Consider the following 13,485-nt stretch of genomic DNA (forward strand, 5'->3'; position numbering starts at 1 on the left):
TTCCAGAGCCTGGTGGCATCGGTGGGTAGGTTGGCAGCGGTACAGGTCAGGGAGGGAGGGGGAAGCGCTGGCGACCCACGGTCTCAACTCGCATCCAGGCCCATGCCGTTCATGAACTGCTTGTGAAACCAGCGACAGCAATTAATCCGTGAGTAATAAAGATGCGAGACGTGGAGGGCATCCGATACCAAAGAAGTCTATCAGTCGGTTGTTGAAGCAATATTGGTGGTTGGTTCCTATCAGCGATGTATTCCTTAGGCAGGTATAGGGAGGGCTCTGCGTCGAGAGTAAGTAAGGCAACTCCCCCAACCCCCGACTCCCGTCTTCACCGCTGTTCATCACGTCCGCATCCAATCCATACTTACCTACCCACCCACAACCCAAACCTTGACATCCAATTCCATCCTGTTTATTCTGTCGAGTCCGAATGCCTCGAGGCGATCTGCACGGTAAAAATAATCCGACAATTTGACGATGAAAAGCCGTTCGACGGAGACGATGCGACTGTTGACACAAGCCCGAGTCGCGCAACCACTTGGTCCCGAAATACGAGTATTGAACAAACACCAGTGAAGGAGAAAGGCCGCCGCCGCATGCATGGATGCACTCGCACCTTGAATCACTGACGACGGGCAACCCCGAGGCCATTGATCGACGCCGCCCGCCAAACGTGCCAGAACTCTCTAGCAGTCGGGGCTTGGCCGTGGTTCCGAGTCCGTCGAGTATCGAATTGTCAACACTTCGTCAACAAGATCTTCTCAGTTGAGCATCAACCCTGCGTGGGGCAAGAAAGGGCTGGAACAAGGTCAGTTGCGTTAATTCGGCATCCGCTGGATAGAACCCACCAGAGGATAGATGCTGACTTCAACCAGACGCTGGGCATTTCGTCCTCTCCGCATGAAGCGCGATCTATCGCGAGCCTCCGACATCACGATTCTCGAGACATCGGCCTCCTTCCAAAACAACGGGGCGGGCCAGCTTTATAGGGATCGTGAGCGGCCCTGGTCCGTTGCTAGCTCGCTCCGGGGATCTCTCGGAGCGCTCAACTGCGGCTTTAACTCCCTGTGCTATGTCCTGTGGGGCATGCATGGGGTTTAGCAACAATGAGGAAGCTCGTTGTTCTCCTCTTCATGGGCTGTTACGACCTGAATCTGCCCGAATTCAGGCTTGTCGTTGCGTTCTGTATATGTTTCACTGTCGAAGAGGGGACCAGCGAATCTTACTGGTCGCCCTGCTGTCCCTCCGCATTCCGCCTCATCACAGCAGTTCTACCGAACTCTCCAGTCAAAGCCGTCAGGCATGATGACAAATCCTACCCTGCTATATGAGCTTGCGCCAGCGCAGTTTGGCTCCTGTCCTGGTTTCTCTATTTAGCCGAGGAGCTGAAATGGACACAATGGTCGTGGTATCTAATACCGTCGATCTGCTCTCCTTCGAAAGCCTAGCAGTCTGTCAACCGTGAGGGCGAGGGTAGGGTTGGGCCAAGAGCTATTAAGGCAGGACTTGGTGAACGGATGGTGGCAGCGTTTAAAGCTCAACACTCAGTTCAAGCATTGTGCTTGAGGAGACCCGCCTGAGGACAAGCCCAGCTGCGTTCATCTCGTCTTTTCCCCAGCGACGCAAACCCATCGATCGAGGGATGATTCACTTTCGTCGTCTGACCGGCTGGGGTTTGCGAGATGATAACGACTTCCTTGCTACCGCTCAACACGGGATTCCGTATGCACACGGAAAAGATTCACTTACCGTTGTTGGTGGCGCGAATTACCGTGGAAACCATCATCGAGGCGTGGCACTTGCCGGATGACCCTTGCCAGGGGTACGATCAAGTCTTGATCAGGCCGCGCTGCTGATTGTTGGTCCTTCGAGTTCTGGTTGTGCATCACTTGGGGACGTATTCCCATGGCCGAGACCTGATGCGGGCTGCCTTGGGACCTACGCTCCTGGTATCGCACCCACATCTATACCTAGGTATCTACTGCGCACGCAAACACGAGGCAGACTATCGAGTCTTATCTTGGCCCTACCGTTGCATCACCAAAAGGCAGCGGACTAATCGAGTAACCTCCCAAATTAGACAGCTTCCTTTCATCATGGGCAAAGAAACCCGTTCTTGATTCCCGGGGGGAGTCTCCGATGGCCGAAGCGACCGAACTAGTCAACACAATTACCCGTTCCAAAAGCCCACACCCTCAGCCACGACTGAGGCCCTCCTGCCGATGCCTTTTCGCCGTCATTACGCCTGGACGATCATCTGGACTCGGTCGAAGTTGCTTCGAGATGAGGCTGTCTTTTTCTTCGAAAGGGCGGTGAATGAAGACAGCCCTGTTGGCCTTGGGACTCATAGGGGCTCAGCCCACCCTCTTGCTTGAGGATGCCATTCCTGAGTGGTTGAGCAGTCTCGAATCTTGAGTCGGTGAAACCAAAGGCAACGGACATCGCCAACTCTCGTCGCCTAACCCACACCCTCACGACGCGAACAAGGCTTCCCTTCCAATGAATCACTGACTGACATCTGCATCATCGAGACGTGCTCTTGACGCTCACCAAGTCACCCTGATGTACCCTCGTTGTAGCCCCGTGTTTGGACGGTACGACCTGCGAGAAGCAAGTCGCCTTGCGCTGTGGGGACCTAAGTAACCGCTGCCGAGGTCATCTGAAGGGGTCTGCTACATCTTATTCGCTCCTGCAAGCCAGACACATGATGTGCATCTCGTTGCACAGCCCTCCCGACCGTTGTCTGGACCCCAGTTGAGCCTCAGCCAGCAGGATAGTTGGGCAGAAAGTGCAAGTTGGACCTTCAGGCTACTTCTGGGGGCCAAATCCTAGCCCAAGCCGCAGCCCAGAATGATGATGACGCACATGTGCATGCTAAGGTGTTGGTCGATGGCTTCTTGCGTTAAAGAATGCCGCGCGGTTGTGTTGTGGTGGCGGTTACAGTGAATGTAATAAGCGCGCATCTACCCGGGATGTATATCAGAAAACAGGGCGGTAAGTATGTTGGCATCTAAGCCGTTCAGATCGAGGCATGAACTACGGGCCCTATTCACGCCCTGGGAATCACTTCGCATCCCAACAACTGGCGATGGAACGTTGGGTACCAAGGCAGGTAGGTGACCTCAACTTGACCCGATATCCCGCACACACTTGTAATCTTCCACCACGACTCGTGGGCCACCTCTCATCTGTTATCGCCGATCAATAAACCATCCTAGACAGCTCTCTGCATCTTTTGGGGTCGGAGAGTGCTGTTTTCTATCTTTTCCGTCGATTCTATGTGGTTTGTGCCTGGAGAAGCCGAGCAGCGCAGTACGGGACCATACTGAAGAATAGGGGGAAGTAGTGGCGCAATCATCGTCCAGAGCAGCAAAGGGGGTACACACTCCCATACCAGGGTACACATGGATGGCATCACATTCCATTATTTAGATACAGGGGGCAGATGTTTGATACACTGACTCTACTATCCTATACGCATCTTTGGTCGGAAGAAGGTGATGCGACTATGTGGATGGTCGGGCCGCTGAGACTGCCGCCAGTATCATGGCTGGACTTCAGCGGCAATGACGGTAGGACGTAGTCCTCCTTTTCTGGTTTGCTAGCATTATCTCTTTTGTCTCACTGCGGTTAGGTGACCTGAGGCTAGATCCGCTTAGTGAGTTACCAGCTTGGACGATAAAAGGTCATCGTTAGATCGATCGTCCTATCATAAGGATTAGATGAATTATTAGAAGAGACTGTGTAAGAGCTCTATTATTGCCATGATTATTCTCCCGTAATTTAAGATGACTTTTCTATAAACTTATGAAGAGGTGGTACCTCGGGAACATGATGACAAGTGGGTGAAGCCCTCATGACTGTCATATATACAACTTCCATTGTGCCTTTGTCTCGTTACCCGATACTCCTATCTACCCAGTCGTCATCCCGTCTCAAACCTCATGATAATTCAGTCGATATCGTAACTACGTTCATTGGCACTATGGCCGACTTCATGACAGTCACGACACTTCCGGGTTGGGCAGGTGGCGGTATTGTGCCCTTCTTTACTGCATGATTGGCGTTCGCAGGCGCCCTTCGTGCTGAAGTCAACAGGTTATTTGCACTCGCTTGTAGTGTGATCGAACGTTTCGCAGTTGAGGCAGCCCGCGAGGCGCTGGACAAGCTGACGACTTGCATGCCAGTCGTGAATTCGGAAGAGATGGTTCGAACGCTCGATAAATTGCTCGCGGCGCTCATACCCAACAAAGGTGCCACGATTAAGCAGCAAGATAGTCATGCCGCGCGCACGAATGAGGGTCAATGTGCCACGGAAGGAATCGGCAGTGAAGCCAGGGTGACTGACAGTCAGATAATCAACAAAGACGATGACGGCTTCATCGTCTTGAGAAACACAGACTGAGCGTGCTTGCTGGCAGAATCGGGGCCATCATGAATGATGGCGTTCACTCGGTAGGTCTTGGCTGAAGAGGGGAGTCTCCCCAATCTTCTGGTGTTTGCAATTTTCATCTCTGCGGTGCTGACTCCCACTGCGCCCCTGGATCCAAAGGGATTCTTGCGAGCGGTTTTCTTCGGGCGAGCGGTCTTTAGGGAACTTAGATGCTTGTATTGCTTGGCTGCTTCTGGGCTAATCTGCCACAAGTCCGTCAGACTCAGCTGCACCACGGTTCCATCGGCTCGGTTCTTCCAGTTGAATGGCCCCCTACCCTCCCGGGCGTGGATTTCTGCCAGACCGGTGAGTCGTTCCTTCGAAGTCTTCGCCGCTCCCCGTCAACAGTCTTGACTTTGAGGTGGTTCAAGGTGTCTTTCGGGAAGCGACCCTGGTCGATGAGAGACTTGATCGCCCTTTGGAACTCGGTGACTTGGGCCCTGTAAAGCGCAATGATCAGGATATCGATTGGCTTCCCGCTGTTTTCCCCGAGACCAGTAACGCCAGAGTCTAGAATGTGTCCGACATGTTCAAGTATCCAGGTCTTATACATCTTGTTGATCTGAGAGGTCGCTACCGTTCTCGATTGGCTGCCAGAGAATTACACCACAAAGCTGCAACCGTCGCTAGGCAAGTCCGGGTAGACGTTGTCTCGAATGTACTTCTGTATGCTTCGAAGAGATGCCGGCCAGTTGACTTCACCAGTTCGAAGGGGCCTCATCGCGTCGTTGTAGAACAACGTGCTGGCTGCAGTGATGGCTGTGCCAAAGGAGCGTCGGCTTATTATCAGATCAGGTCGCATGACGAAAACCTTCTGTTGATTGTCCGGGGCAAGCAGGCGATCGAAGTAAGCATTTGCTGTCTCATTGGGGGGCGGAACCGCGATAGGCCTCGGATAGTTATCCAAGATGGCCTTTGGCGCATCCTCAGCCGCGTTCTCATTACCCATGGGTCGGAAGACCAGGTAGATTTGGAATGTCGGGTCGATGTACATCGATGGGATCTCAACACGAGAGGCCTTCCACCACCTCGCAAAATCATTGCGATCGGGGAGTGGAGGCTCGGCAGTCTCAGCCTCGGGGCGGCGCCAGGCGTCAGGATGATCGCGAAACCAACTCTCCACGCGGCCTGGGTGATCGGAATTGTCTGAGGTGCTCTCCATCTCAGCTTCGGACATGCTCAACTCCTTGACCTCATCATCCGTCAGTTCACGGGTAAGACAGTCGGCAGCTGCAATAAGCATGAACTGGCGTGGGTCCTCTGTCGTGCTGGAAGGAAGAACGACGTTCTGGAAAAGGTTGTGGACAAAAGCCTGAAATTCCTCTTCAAAGTCCCTGTCTGATTTCAACGAAGAGTGACTTTCCGGGAAGAACATTCTGCAGGATAGCCTGGAGTTGGCTTACGAGCCTGAAGGTTAACTCAGCAGTAGGACTCTCAAGGCGTATATATATATCTTGAAGCGGCACGACGAGAAATCAGCGGTGTTAATGTGCAGGTTTAAGGTCTTCAGAATGCCATGTTACTCAGGCGGTACGCCTTCCATGATGTCGATATCCTGAGCGATGTGTGAGTTCAAGAGGAGATCGAGCGTGCGAGAAGTGAGTTTTACCTTGTTTCTTCGCCGACGATTGTTTAGTGTCTGTTGGTATCAATGACGCCTCCGCCAGGCACAATATCAAACAGCCTACACAATGACAAATTGTTTGATGATGATTGTGAGACGTGTTTAGCACAGGCGGGCGTGAAGGAAAGATGAAGATATGCGTTGTGCATCGAGCGCGGTAAGGAATAAACAAGACACCAGAACGGCAGAGACAATCAAACCCTTCTAAAGAATTATGAGTAGAATTTAGACAGATATAATAAAATAATACTCTGAGGTAATTAATGCTTTGTCTCTTATTTATCTATTTTATTATTATCTTTAGTACAGCTTTATATCCACCCTTAGGGGAGGATATGCTAACTCCTTTAACTAGTGTCTCATTTATTTCTTCGCCTGAGTGTGCGCATGTGCGTACAAGGCAGTCTTGGCTGATGGCAAACATTCACATACGGGGACACAGGAACTTTTCCAGGTGAACAGGTTTTTGATACGCTTAAGTTATATGTACAGCCTTCATCTCGTTATTCATTACCCCTGTCTACCTAGGTATCATCCAGACAACATGACCCAAATGCTCATCAAGACCAGTTACTCGTTATACCATTAGCCACTTAAGATTACGCTCCATTGCGGTACACCTGTGCACCCTGGTTCCGAAACATTATAGTATCCCTCCTTTGTAGCACCATCAGAGCACGATTGAGGGCTTGCTCACTGTATCCCTTGCCCTCGACCATCTCCCTCCGAAGTGTCGACAGGCTGGTGCTCCAGCCAATCGGCAACCGACGCTTCAACTCAGCCTCAAGACGGTTGACCTCGTCGTTCAGTTCGCGGCTGCCCTGGTTGCTGCCCTGGTTCACGGCATCCATGGTCGAGCACAGGAAGAGACGGATGGCCTCGTCGACATGCGCCTCGGTGGCGATGGGGGAGAGAGTGAGCTTGGCAAGAGACTCTGTAATACGGACGATGGCCTCCAGCTGACGGACTGTGATGGGGATGGAAGAGCGTGTGTTGGCCTCCATCTCGGCAGCGTGGACTTGGCGTCGGATGGAAACGAAGTGAGACGAGAGCTTCTCTGCAGCCTCGGGGCTAAGACGAGGAGCACATCGGCTGGACATTATTAGTCAACCTAAACTGTGGTAAGGGGATTAGGCAACTTACGTCTTGCAGTATGTGACATATCTTCGCATTTTGTCAATAGGGATCTCAGACTCAGCCACCTCCTCTGCGCCTCGACCATCCATTTGAATGCTGAGAACGTGCTTGGCCATTCGCTCATCCTTGTCACGACTGTGCTCATCCTTGACGATGAAGATCATATCGAAACGAGACAAGATGGTGGTTTGGAAATCGATGTTTTCTCCAGGAGTCTTCATGTCATCATAACGACCAAAGATAGGGTTGGCAGCAGCCAGGACAGAAGTTCGGGCGTTGAGGATGGTGGTGATGCCGGCCTTGGCAATGGAGATGGTCTGCTGTTCCATGGCTTCGTGAATAGCCACTCGGTCTTCATCTCTCATCTTGTCAAATTCATCGATACAAACGACTCCACCATCTGCCAAGACCATTGCACCACCTTCGAGATAGAACTCTCGGGTAGATTGATCTCGCTGAACAGACGCTGTCAGACCAGCTGCGGACGAACCCTTTCCGGACGTGTAAATCGAGATAGGGGCTGCCTTTTCGACGAACTTTAGGAGCTGCGACTTGGCAGTACCAGGGTCACCAAGAAGAAGAACATTGATGTCACCTCTCAACTTCATTCCATCGGGAAGAATCTTTTTGGAGCCACCCAGCAGCAGACAGAGGACGGCTTTCTTGATGTCTCGGTTTCCATAGATGGAGGGGGCGATGCAGTCAGCCATGATGTTGTAGAGATCTGGCCGCCTGCTCAACTCCAAGAATTCTTGCTCCTCCTCTTCGGTGAAGGTAGCACTGCCCTTGGCCGATTGGTCAATGTCTGTCTGCAGACCAACTGCTCGCAGATAAGGAGTGCGGATAGCTACAGCACCGCTAGTTGACGAGTTCTTAGAGGCCTTGTTCTGGTAAATCGAAAAGATGCCCATGACAGTACATCTCGATCCAGGAACGACTCGGTTCGTTAGATACCTATCGGCCGAAATGAGGACATGTCGTGGCAGTTCACCAACGGGGACTTGATCTGGGGCCTCCTGCAGTTTGATGATCTGTTGATCAACAAACTTGCTCTTCTCGTGGACGACAAAGTAGGGATCCAATGGACATTTTGGCGTGGGATCGTTGGGGATTCGGGTTCGGGCACATTGCCTGGGCAGGGTAACTCCGGTGAAGCCGCCGAGGATAGGAATGGTTTGCTCGTGTTGACAGTTTCTGCACTTGATCTGGAGTTCGGTCGCCTTGGATGACATGACGGAAGCGCCGATGACGATACCCGGTACTCGAACCAGTCGGGCAATTGTCATGGAATCGAGGTTTCGGATGGACACATTGTCGGCGTCGCTGTGGAGAAGTAGCTGATGCTCGGGGATCTCGGCCTTGGGCTCGTGGGGAAAGACAATGCGGTGTGTACACTTCTTCAGAGCACCCTCGAACTATAGCTTGTAAGAGATTGAAGAGCCAAAAGGTTGCGCAGCCCTTACCAAGGGGATGATCTCGGCAGGCTCAGATGCCAAACGATGTGCCAGGTCTTCGTTAAAGCTGATCAAATCATTGATGTTGACATCGCAAAAGTACCTCTTCAGCAAGGCATTCTCTCGTAGTTGATCTCTGCTAAAGTATAAGTGCATGCGCAGGCAACACATGAACGGTTGCGCACCTGTAGACAAAGTTGTTGTCCAGCCGAAAGTCTAGGATGAAGGTTTCGAGCTGTGTCTGAAGCTGCAACCGAGTGTCGCCGTTCTCGCCGAAGCTCGGCTCGTAGACGTGAGTAGAGTAGACTGATCCGCGATCCATTGTGACCTTTGAGTGCCTGCTCTCGTTGCTGTTGAGCGCAAGAGTCGGCAGGGGAGTTTGGAGATCTTGTTTGTGGAGTTTGGAGGGGCTTGACTCCGCAAGTTGGAAGGGTAACACAATTTACGCGCCAACGCGACTTCCCCCTGAAGGAGAGACGCGTCTCAGGGGCGCGTTTAAGTGGTTGCAGGCGTCTCAATCGGGAATGGCGCAGGAAGCTCAACGCTTCCCATCACGTGTCAGCGCCAAGGAAATACTTGCTCAGGTAAGCGTAGCGTTTAGGGGGGGGAGCTGCGTGGCATACTTACAAGGTGTCTACCACCTGGACAAGGGAGGCTACAGCTGCAGCGGGTAATTCGGAGGCCTGTTGATGATGACGGCGTATTCTTGATTACAATCTCTTAATTGTCTCTTCTCTTCGCATCCTGTTCGATACTGCACGTGCGTCGGCGTGCGCTTCGCTTCGCTTCTACCTAGTTGATGTCCTTCATTCAGCGATGATACCCTAGTAATACGGACGCGACATTCATCAGCCGTCAACCCTACCGTTGTCGGCTCTTCCAGAGCTTCCTCATTCACCATGTTCTCCCCCAGCGCCGCCAAATCCGCCGACAACCTCTCGTCGCTGTCACCGATAGGCCGGGGAGAGCTACCCTTTCACAGGTAAAGCTCCTGTGGATGCGCTCTGGATTATGGCTGACCAAAGGGGGCGTGGCAGTAATAGACATGGTCAGATGCATCCTCATCCAACTTCACGACGTGGCTCTACAGCCAGCTCCATCCATTCTGTAGGAGGCGCCTTGGACAGTGCCCCTAGCAGCTGGGCACCTTCGGTCTACGAATCGAGCCATAATGGTTCGTTCCGTCCTCAAATACATGCCTCGCTGGCAATCGTTGACCTCGAGTAGCTATCTCGACCCTTCTCCAGCCCCCGATTGTACGAACCGGCCTTCAGCCTCACACTTCGGCCCCAGCCTCGAGCGCCCACAAGCCCCCGACAGCGAGAGACATTCCACCAGTCGCCCTAACGAATATCACCAAGATCGACGTGGACGAGTTCAAGCCTTATCTGTCGCAGATTGGAACCCTTTATGAGCAACTTCAAAGATTAAAGGAAAACGACGAGGAGGCGAACCAGCAGCGAACTGGCCGGCAACCTGACACACCAACCGATACAGGCGATGGATTCTTGCGACCAAGCTCAAGGTCTCGACCGACCCGCAAGGGCTCTACTACATCTCTCTCGTCGCTGAACTCGAATGAGGGCGCGAGTCCGGTACGAAGACCCAGCGCCGGCTTTGTTCGAAGAGCTACCCAAGGGCCGCCTCCTTTGTCGACCATCCCGACCGTGTACTTTGACGACGACTTCCGCCTCGAGAATCCCCGAACGTTTGATGTTGTCAGTGAGCGATCCGAGGTTATTCGACCGACCAACGCCGAGGATGGCAAGGGCGGACTCAATGGAAGTGTTGCTGCACCGCGCAAGGCCCTCGCTACCAACGCTATCTTGCAGGAGAAGCTGTCATGGTATATGGACACTATCGAGGTACATCTCATCAACTCGATTTCTACTGCATCCACCACCTTCTTCACGGCCCTGGGGTCCCTCAAGGAACTGCATTCGGAAGCTGCCGAATCTGTCACACGGATCAAGACACTCAGAAAGGAACTAGAGGCACTTGACGAAGAGATAGCGGCGAAGGGCTTGCAGATTGTGCACAAGAGACGGAGACAGGAGAACTTGCGACAGCTCAACGACGCCGTGCTTCAGCTGAAACAGATCGCCGATGGAGTCGCGAATTGTGAGACTTTGGTTGACGAAGGCGAGATCGACAAGGCTCTAGCAAGCATTGATACTCTTGAGAAGCTTATCGCCGGTGAAAGAGATGCGGCTGCCGAGAACGAACCGGAAATTCAGCTACGAGATCTGCGATCCGCTTCAGCCCTACAAGGTGTCAACGCTGATCTGGCTACTCTAAGATCTCGCATTGGAAAGGCGTACGAAACCAACTTCTCCAATATCCTGATTCGTGATTTGCGGCGACATTCCGAATCTGTCTCTCCGCAAGAGATTCTACTCAGATGGAGCAACGCAGCAAACCGAGCTAAGGGCGGCCATGCGAGATCACCTTCAGTGTTTCCAACCTATCTGACAGGCACCGACGAGCTCAAGGCCGAGCTGTTTCCCAACATGTTTGGCCTACACCGCGCGAAGCATATTGCTGCTGCGACTATTGCATATCGAGAAGCCGTCTTGCGCGAGATTCGGAACTTGATTCGACGGCCCCTGCCTAGTTCCACGGATGATGACAACGAGTCGATGATGTCGGTTTCTACCGCGAGCGGAGGTCGCCATTTGTCAAACCAGGAGAAGTCATCTATTCTGGCACGAAACCTTCGCGCGTTGGAGGCGGAGGATGGCGAGGAGCTGCTCATCAAGATCTACATTGGAGTCACAGAGACTCTAAGGAGAATGACCACGCAGGTCAAGGTTTTGTTGGAGATCACCAGCTCTCTGTCTGACAACCCAGAAGGGGATGGTTTGAGGTCTCCCCCAGTCAGGTCACCGATTTCAAGTCCAAGACCAGATCGCTACCCAGGCGGTTTTTTCAACAACGCCGCGATGGAAGTTCAGGAGGAGCTGCACAAGAGTCTCGATATGGCTAACCTACTCGGCCAAGCTGTTGACGTGGCCATCGAGAAGATTGTCAAGGTGTTGAAGGTCCGAGCAGAGCAAACTGCACAGTTGCCTCTGCCAATGTTCCTCCGATACTTTACGCTCAACTTGTACTTTGCCAACGAATGCGAATCCATATCTGGTCGCAGCGGCACATCCTTAAAGACGGTGGTTAATGGTCACATCAAGGACTTTGTGCAGAGGAACCGCGACGCAGAGATGCAGAAGCTCGCGCAAGGGATGGAATCTGACCAGTGGAATGCCAAAGACTTCAACGAGAAGAATGAGGCGTTGCTCAACATCATTCTAGCCAGCAGCACCCAAGATCCTGCTGAATGGACTGACAGCACCAAGATCTGGATACCAGCTTCGGAGCTGGAGCCGTCAGAAGATGAAGATGCGATCGAGACGAACGGAACCAGCAAGGAAAAGACTAGGACAGCCACGATCGATTTGGAGTCGTTCATGCTTCCCAAGTCAGCAATCCTATGTCTCGAGGGAGTTGCCAAGTTCTCGCATCTGATAAGCGGGATCCCATCCATGACGATCGACATTGCAACATCGTTGATAGCGTATCTCCAGCTCTTCAACTCGAGATGTACACAACTCATTCTGGGTGCTGGTGCTACCCGATCGGCAGGATTGAAGAACATCACGACCAAGCACTTGGCGCTGGCATCTCAGGCACTGTCCTTTATAGCCACGCTCATCCCTCACATGCGAGAGTTTGTGAGGCGCCATGCGGGATCTGGGGCGAGCGTGTCGAATCTCATGGGCGAGTTTGATAAGATTAGACGTCTCCTACAAGAGCACCAAGACAGCATCTACCAGAAACTGGTCGAGATCATGAGCGGCAGAGCAGCTATTCACTCTCGGACGATGAAGTCGATCGACTGGGACAAGGACGCAGGCAAAACTGGTGTACATCCGTACATGGAGACGCTAGCAAAGGAGACGACGACACTGCACCGCGTCTTGACCAAGCATCTTCCGCAGATGTCAATCCAGATGATTATGGTTCCGGTGTTTTCTAGCTACAGGGACCAGCTTGGATCAAGCCTCAAGGACGCCGAAGTCAAGACTGAGGCTGGCTTGAAGAGGTATGTTGGCTTACGTGTTGGTTTATGAGGCTTGTTACTAACAGAGAGTGTGCAGCATGTTGCATGACATTGAGTTCCTCACGACCAAGCTAGGAAGGCTAGATGGATTTGAAGAGACGGATGAACATCTGAAAAAGATTATCAACGCGAAACAAGTCAAGGCTGAGGAGCCAGCTCCAGTAGAGACTAAGGGGGAAGAGAAGGAGGAGGCAAAGGAAGCCGAGGCAGCTCCTGCAGCGGAGCCCGGCAAAGAGGAAGAAAAGAAGTAGAGACGACGACGACGAGATCTAGGAAGCCGAATCTCGGGCTCCAGGAGGAGGCCAATGTTATGATTAGTTACGCAAAGTGCGGTCTTTGTGTGTGTGTGCACAACCTCACACATTCATTCACACCCATTAGAATTCCGTCTCTTTGTTTTTTGTTCTCATCCATGGCTGGGGTTTCTCTTCCGATTCACACCATCTCGACCATCTTGTTTATCGAATCACATCATGAAAGGATTGCAGGTTGCAACTGTATGCTGCCGTCAGAAGATTAATCTCTTTTTAACCCCTCCCCAGCTGATGCAGCAATCCTTCAGGCCATGTTTAAATTAATTTTCAACTCAACTGCCAACACATTCATTTACAGGTTCTGGGGTCTAAAGATAACCCCTTGCTCCCCGTCTTGGCGAGAACCGTGTTGCTGGGTCTTTGTCTCGGCAGGGTCCTCGTTGGTGCCACGCCCTACGGATGGATATTTCAGC

At 52.3% G+C, this 13,485-nt stretch overlaps 4 protein-coding genes across 4 annotated transcripts; 1 reads left to right on the forward strand and 3 right to left on the reverse strand.

Annotated features, from left to right (window-relative positions):
* Window positions 1-4,096: 4,096 nt before the first annotated feature.
* Window positions 4,097-4,982, reverse strand: NCS54_01149000 (AAA-12 domain-containing protein; the record flags this gene model as incomplete). Its single annotated transcript, XM_053156765.1, has 2 exons — window positions 4,097-4,411; window positions 4,734-4,982. The coding sequence occupies 2 exons, from the start codon at window positions 4,980-4,982 to the stop codon at window positions 4,097-4,099; spliced, it is 564 nt and encodes a 187-aa protein (XP_053012740.1).
* Window positions 4,983-5,030: 48 nt separating this feature from the next.
* Window positions 5,031-5,804, reverse strand: NCS54_01149100 (CCHC-type domain-containing protein; the record flags this gene model as incomplete). Its single annotated transcript, XM_053156766.1, has 1 exon — window positions 5,031-5,804. The coding sequence occupies one exon, from the start codon at window positions 5,802-5,804 to the stop codon at window positions 5,031-5,033; it is 774 nt and encodes a 257-aa protein (XP_053012741.1).
* Window positions 5,805-6,652: 848 nt separating this feature from the next.
* Window positions 6,653-8,966, reverse strand: NCS54_01149200 (DNA replication licensing factor MCM5; the record flags this gene model as incomplete). Its single annotated transcript, XM_053156767.1, has 4 exons — window positions 6,653-7,145; window positions 7,197-8,605; window positions 8,654-8,780; window positions 8,830-8,966. 4 exons carry the CDS (start codon window positions 8,964-8,966, stop codon window positions 6,653-6,655), a joined length of 2,166 nt encoding a protein of 721 aa, XP_053012742.1.
* A 577-nt stretch (window positions 8,967-9,543) lies between these two features.
* NCS54_01149300 (Vacuolar protein sorting-associated protein 54) lies at window positions 9,544-13,009 on the forward strand (the record flags this gene model as incomplete). The annotated part of the gene is made up of 4 exons (XM_053156768.1): window positions 9,544-9,626; window positions 9,682-9,818; window positions 9,872-12,740; window positions 12,796-13,009. 4 exons carry the CDS (start codon window positions 9,544-9,546, stop codon window positions 13,007-13,009), a joined length of 3,303 nt encoding a protein of 1,100 aa, XP_053012743.1.
* Window positions 13,010-13,485: the final 476 nt, after the last annotated feature.

This window comes from Fusarium falciforme, chromosome 9, assembly GCF_026873545.1.
Source record: "Fusarium falciforme chromosome 9, complete sequence".
NCBI classification, from domain to species: domain Eukaryota; kingdom Fungi; phylum Ascomycota; class Sordariomycetes; order Hypocreales; family Nectriaceae; genus Fusarium; species Fusarium falciforme.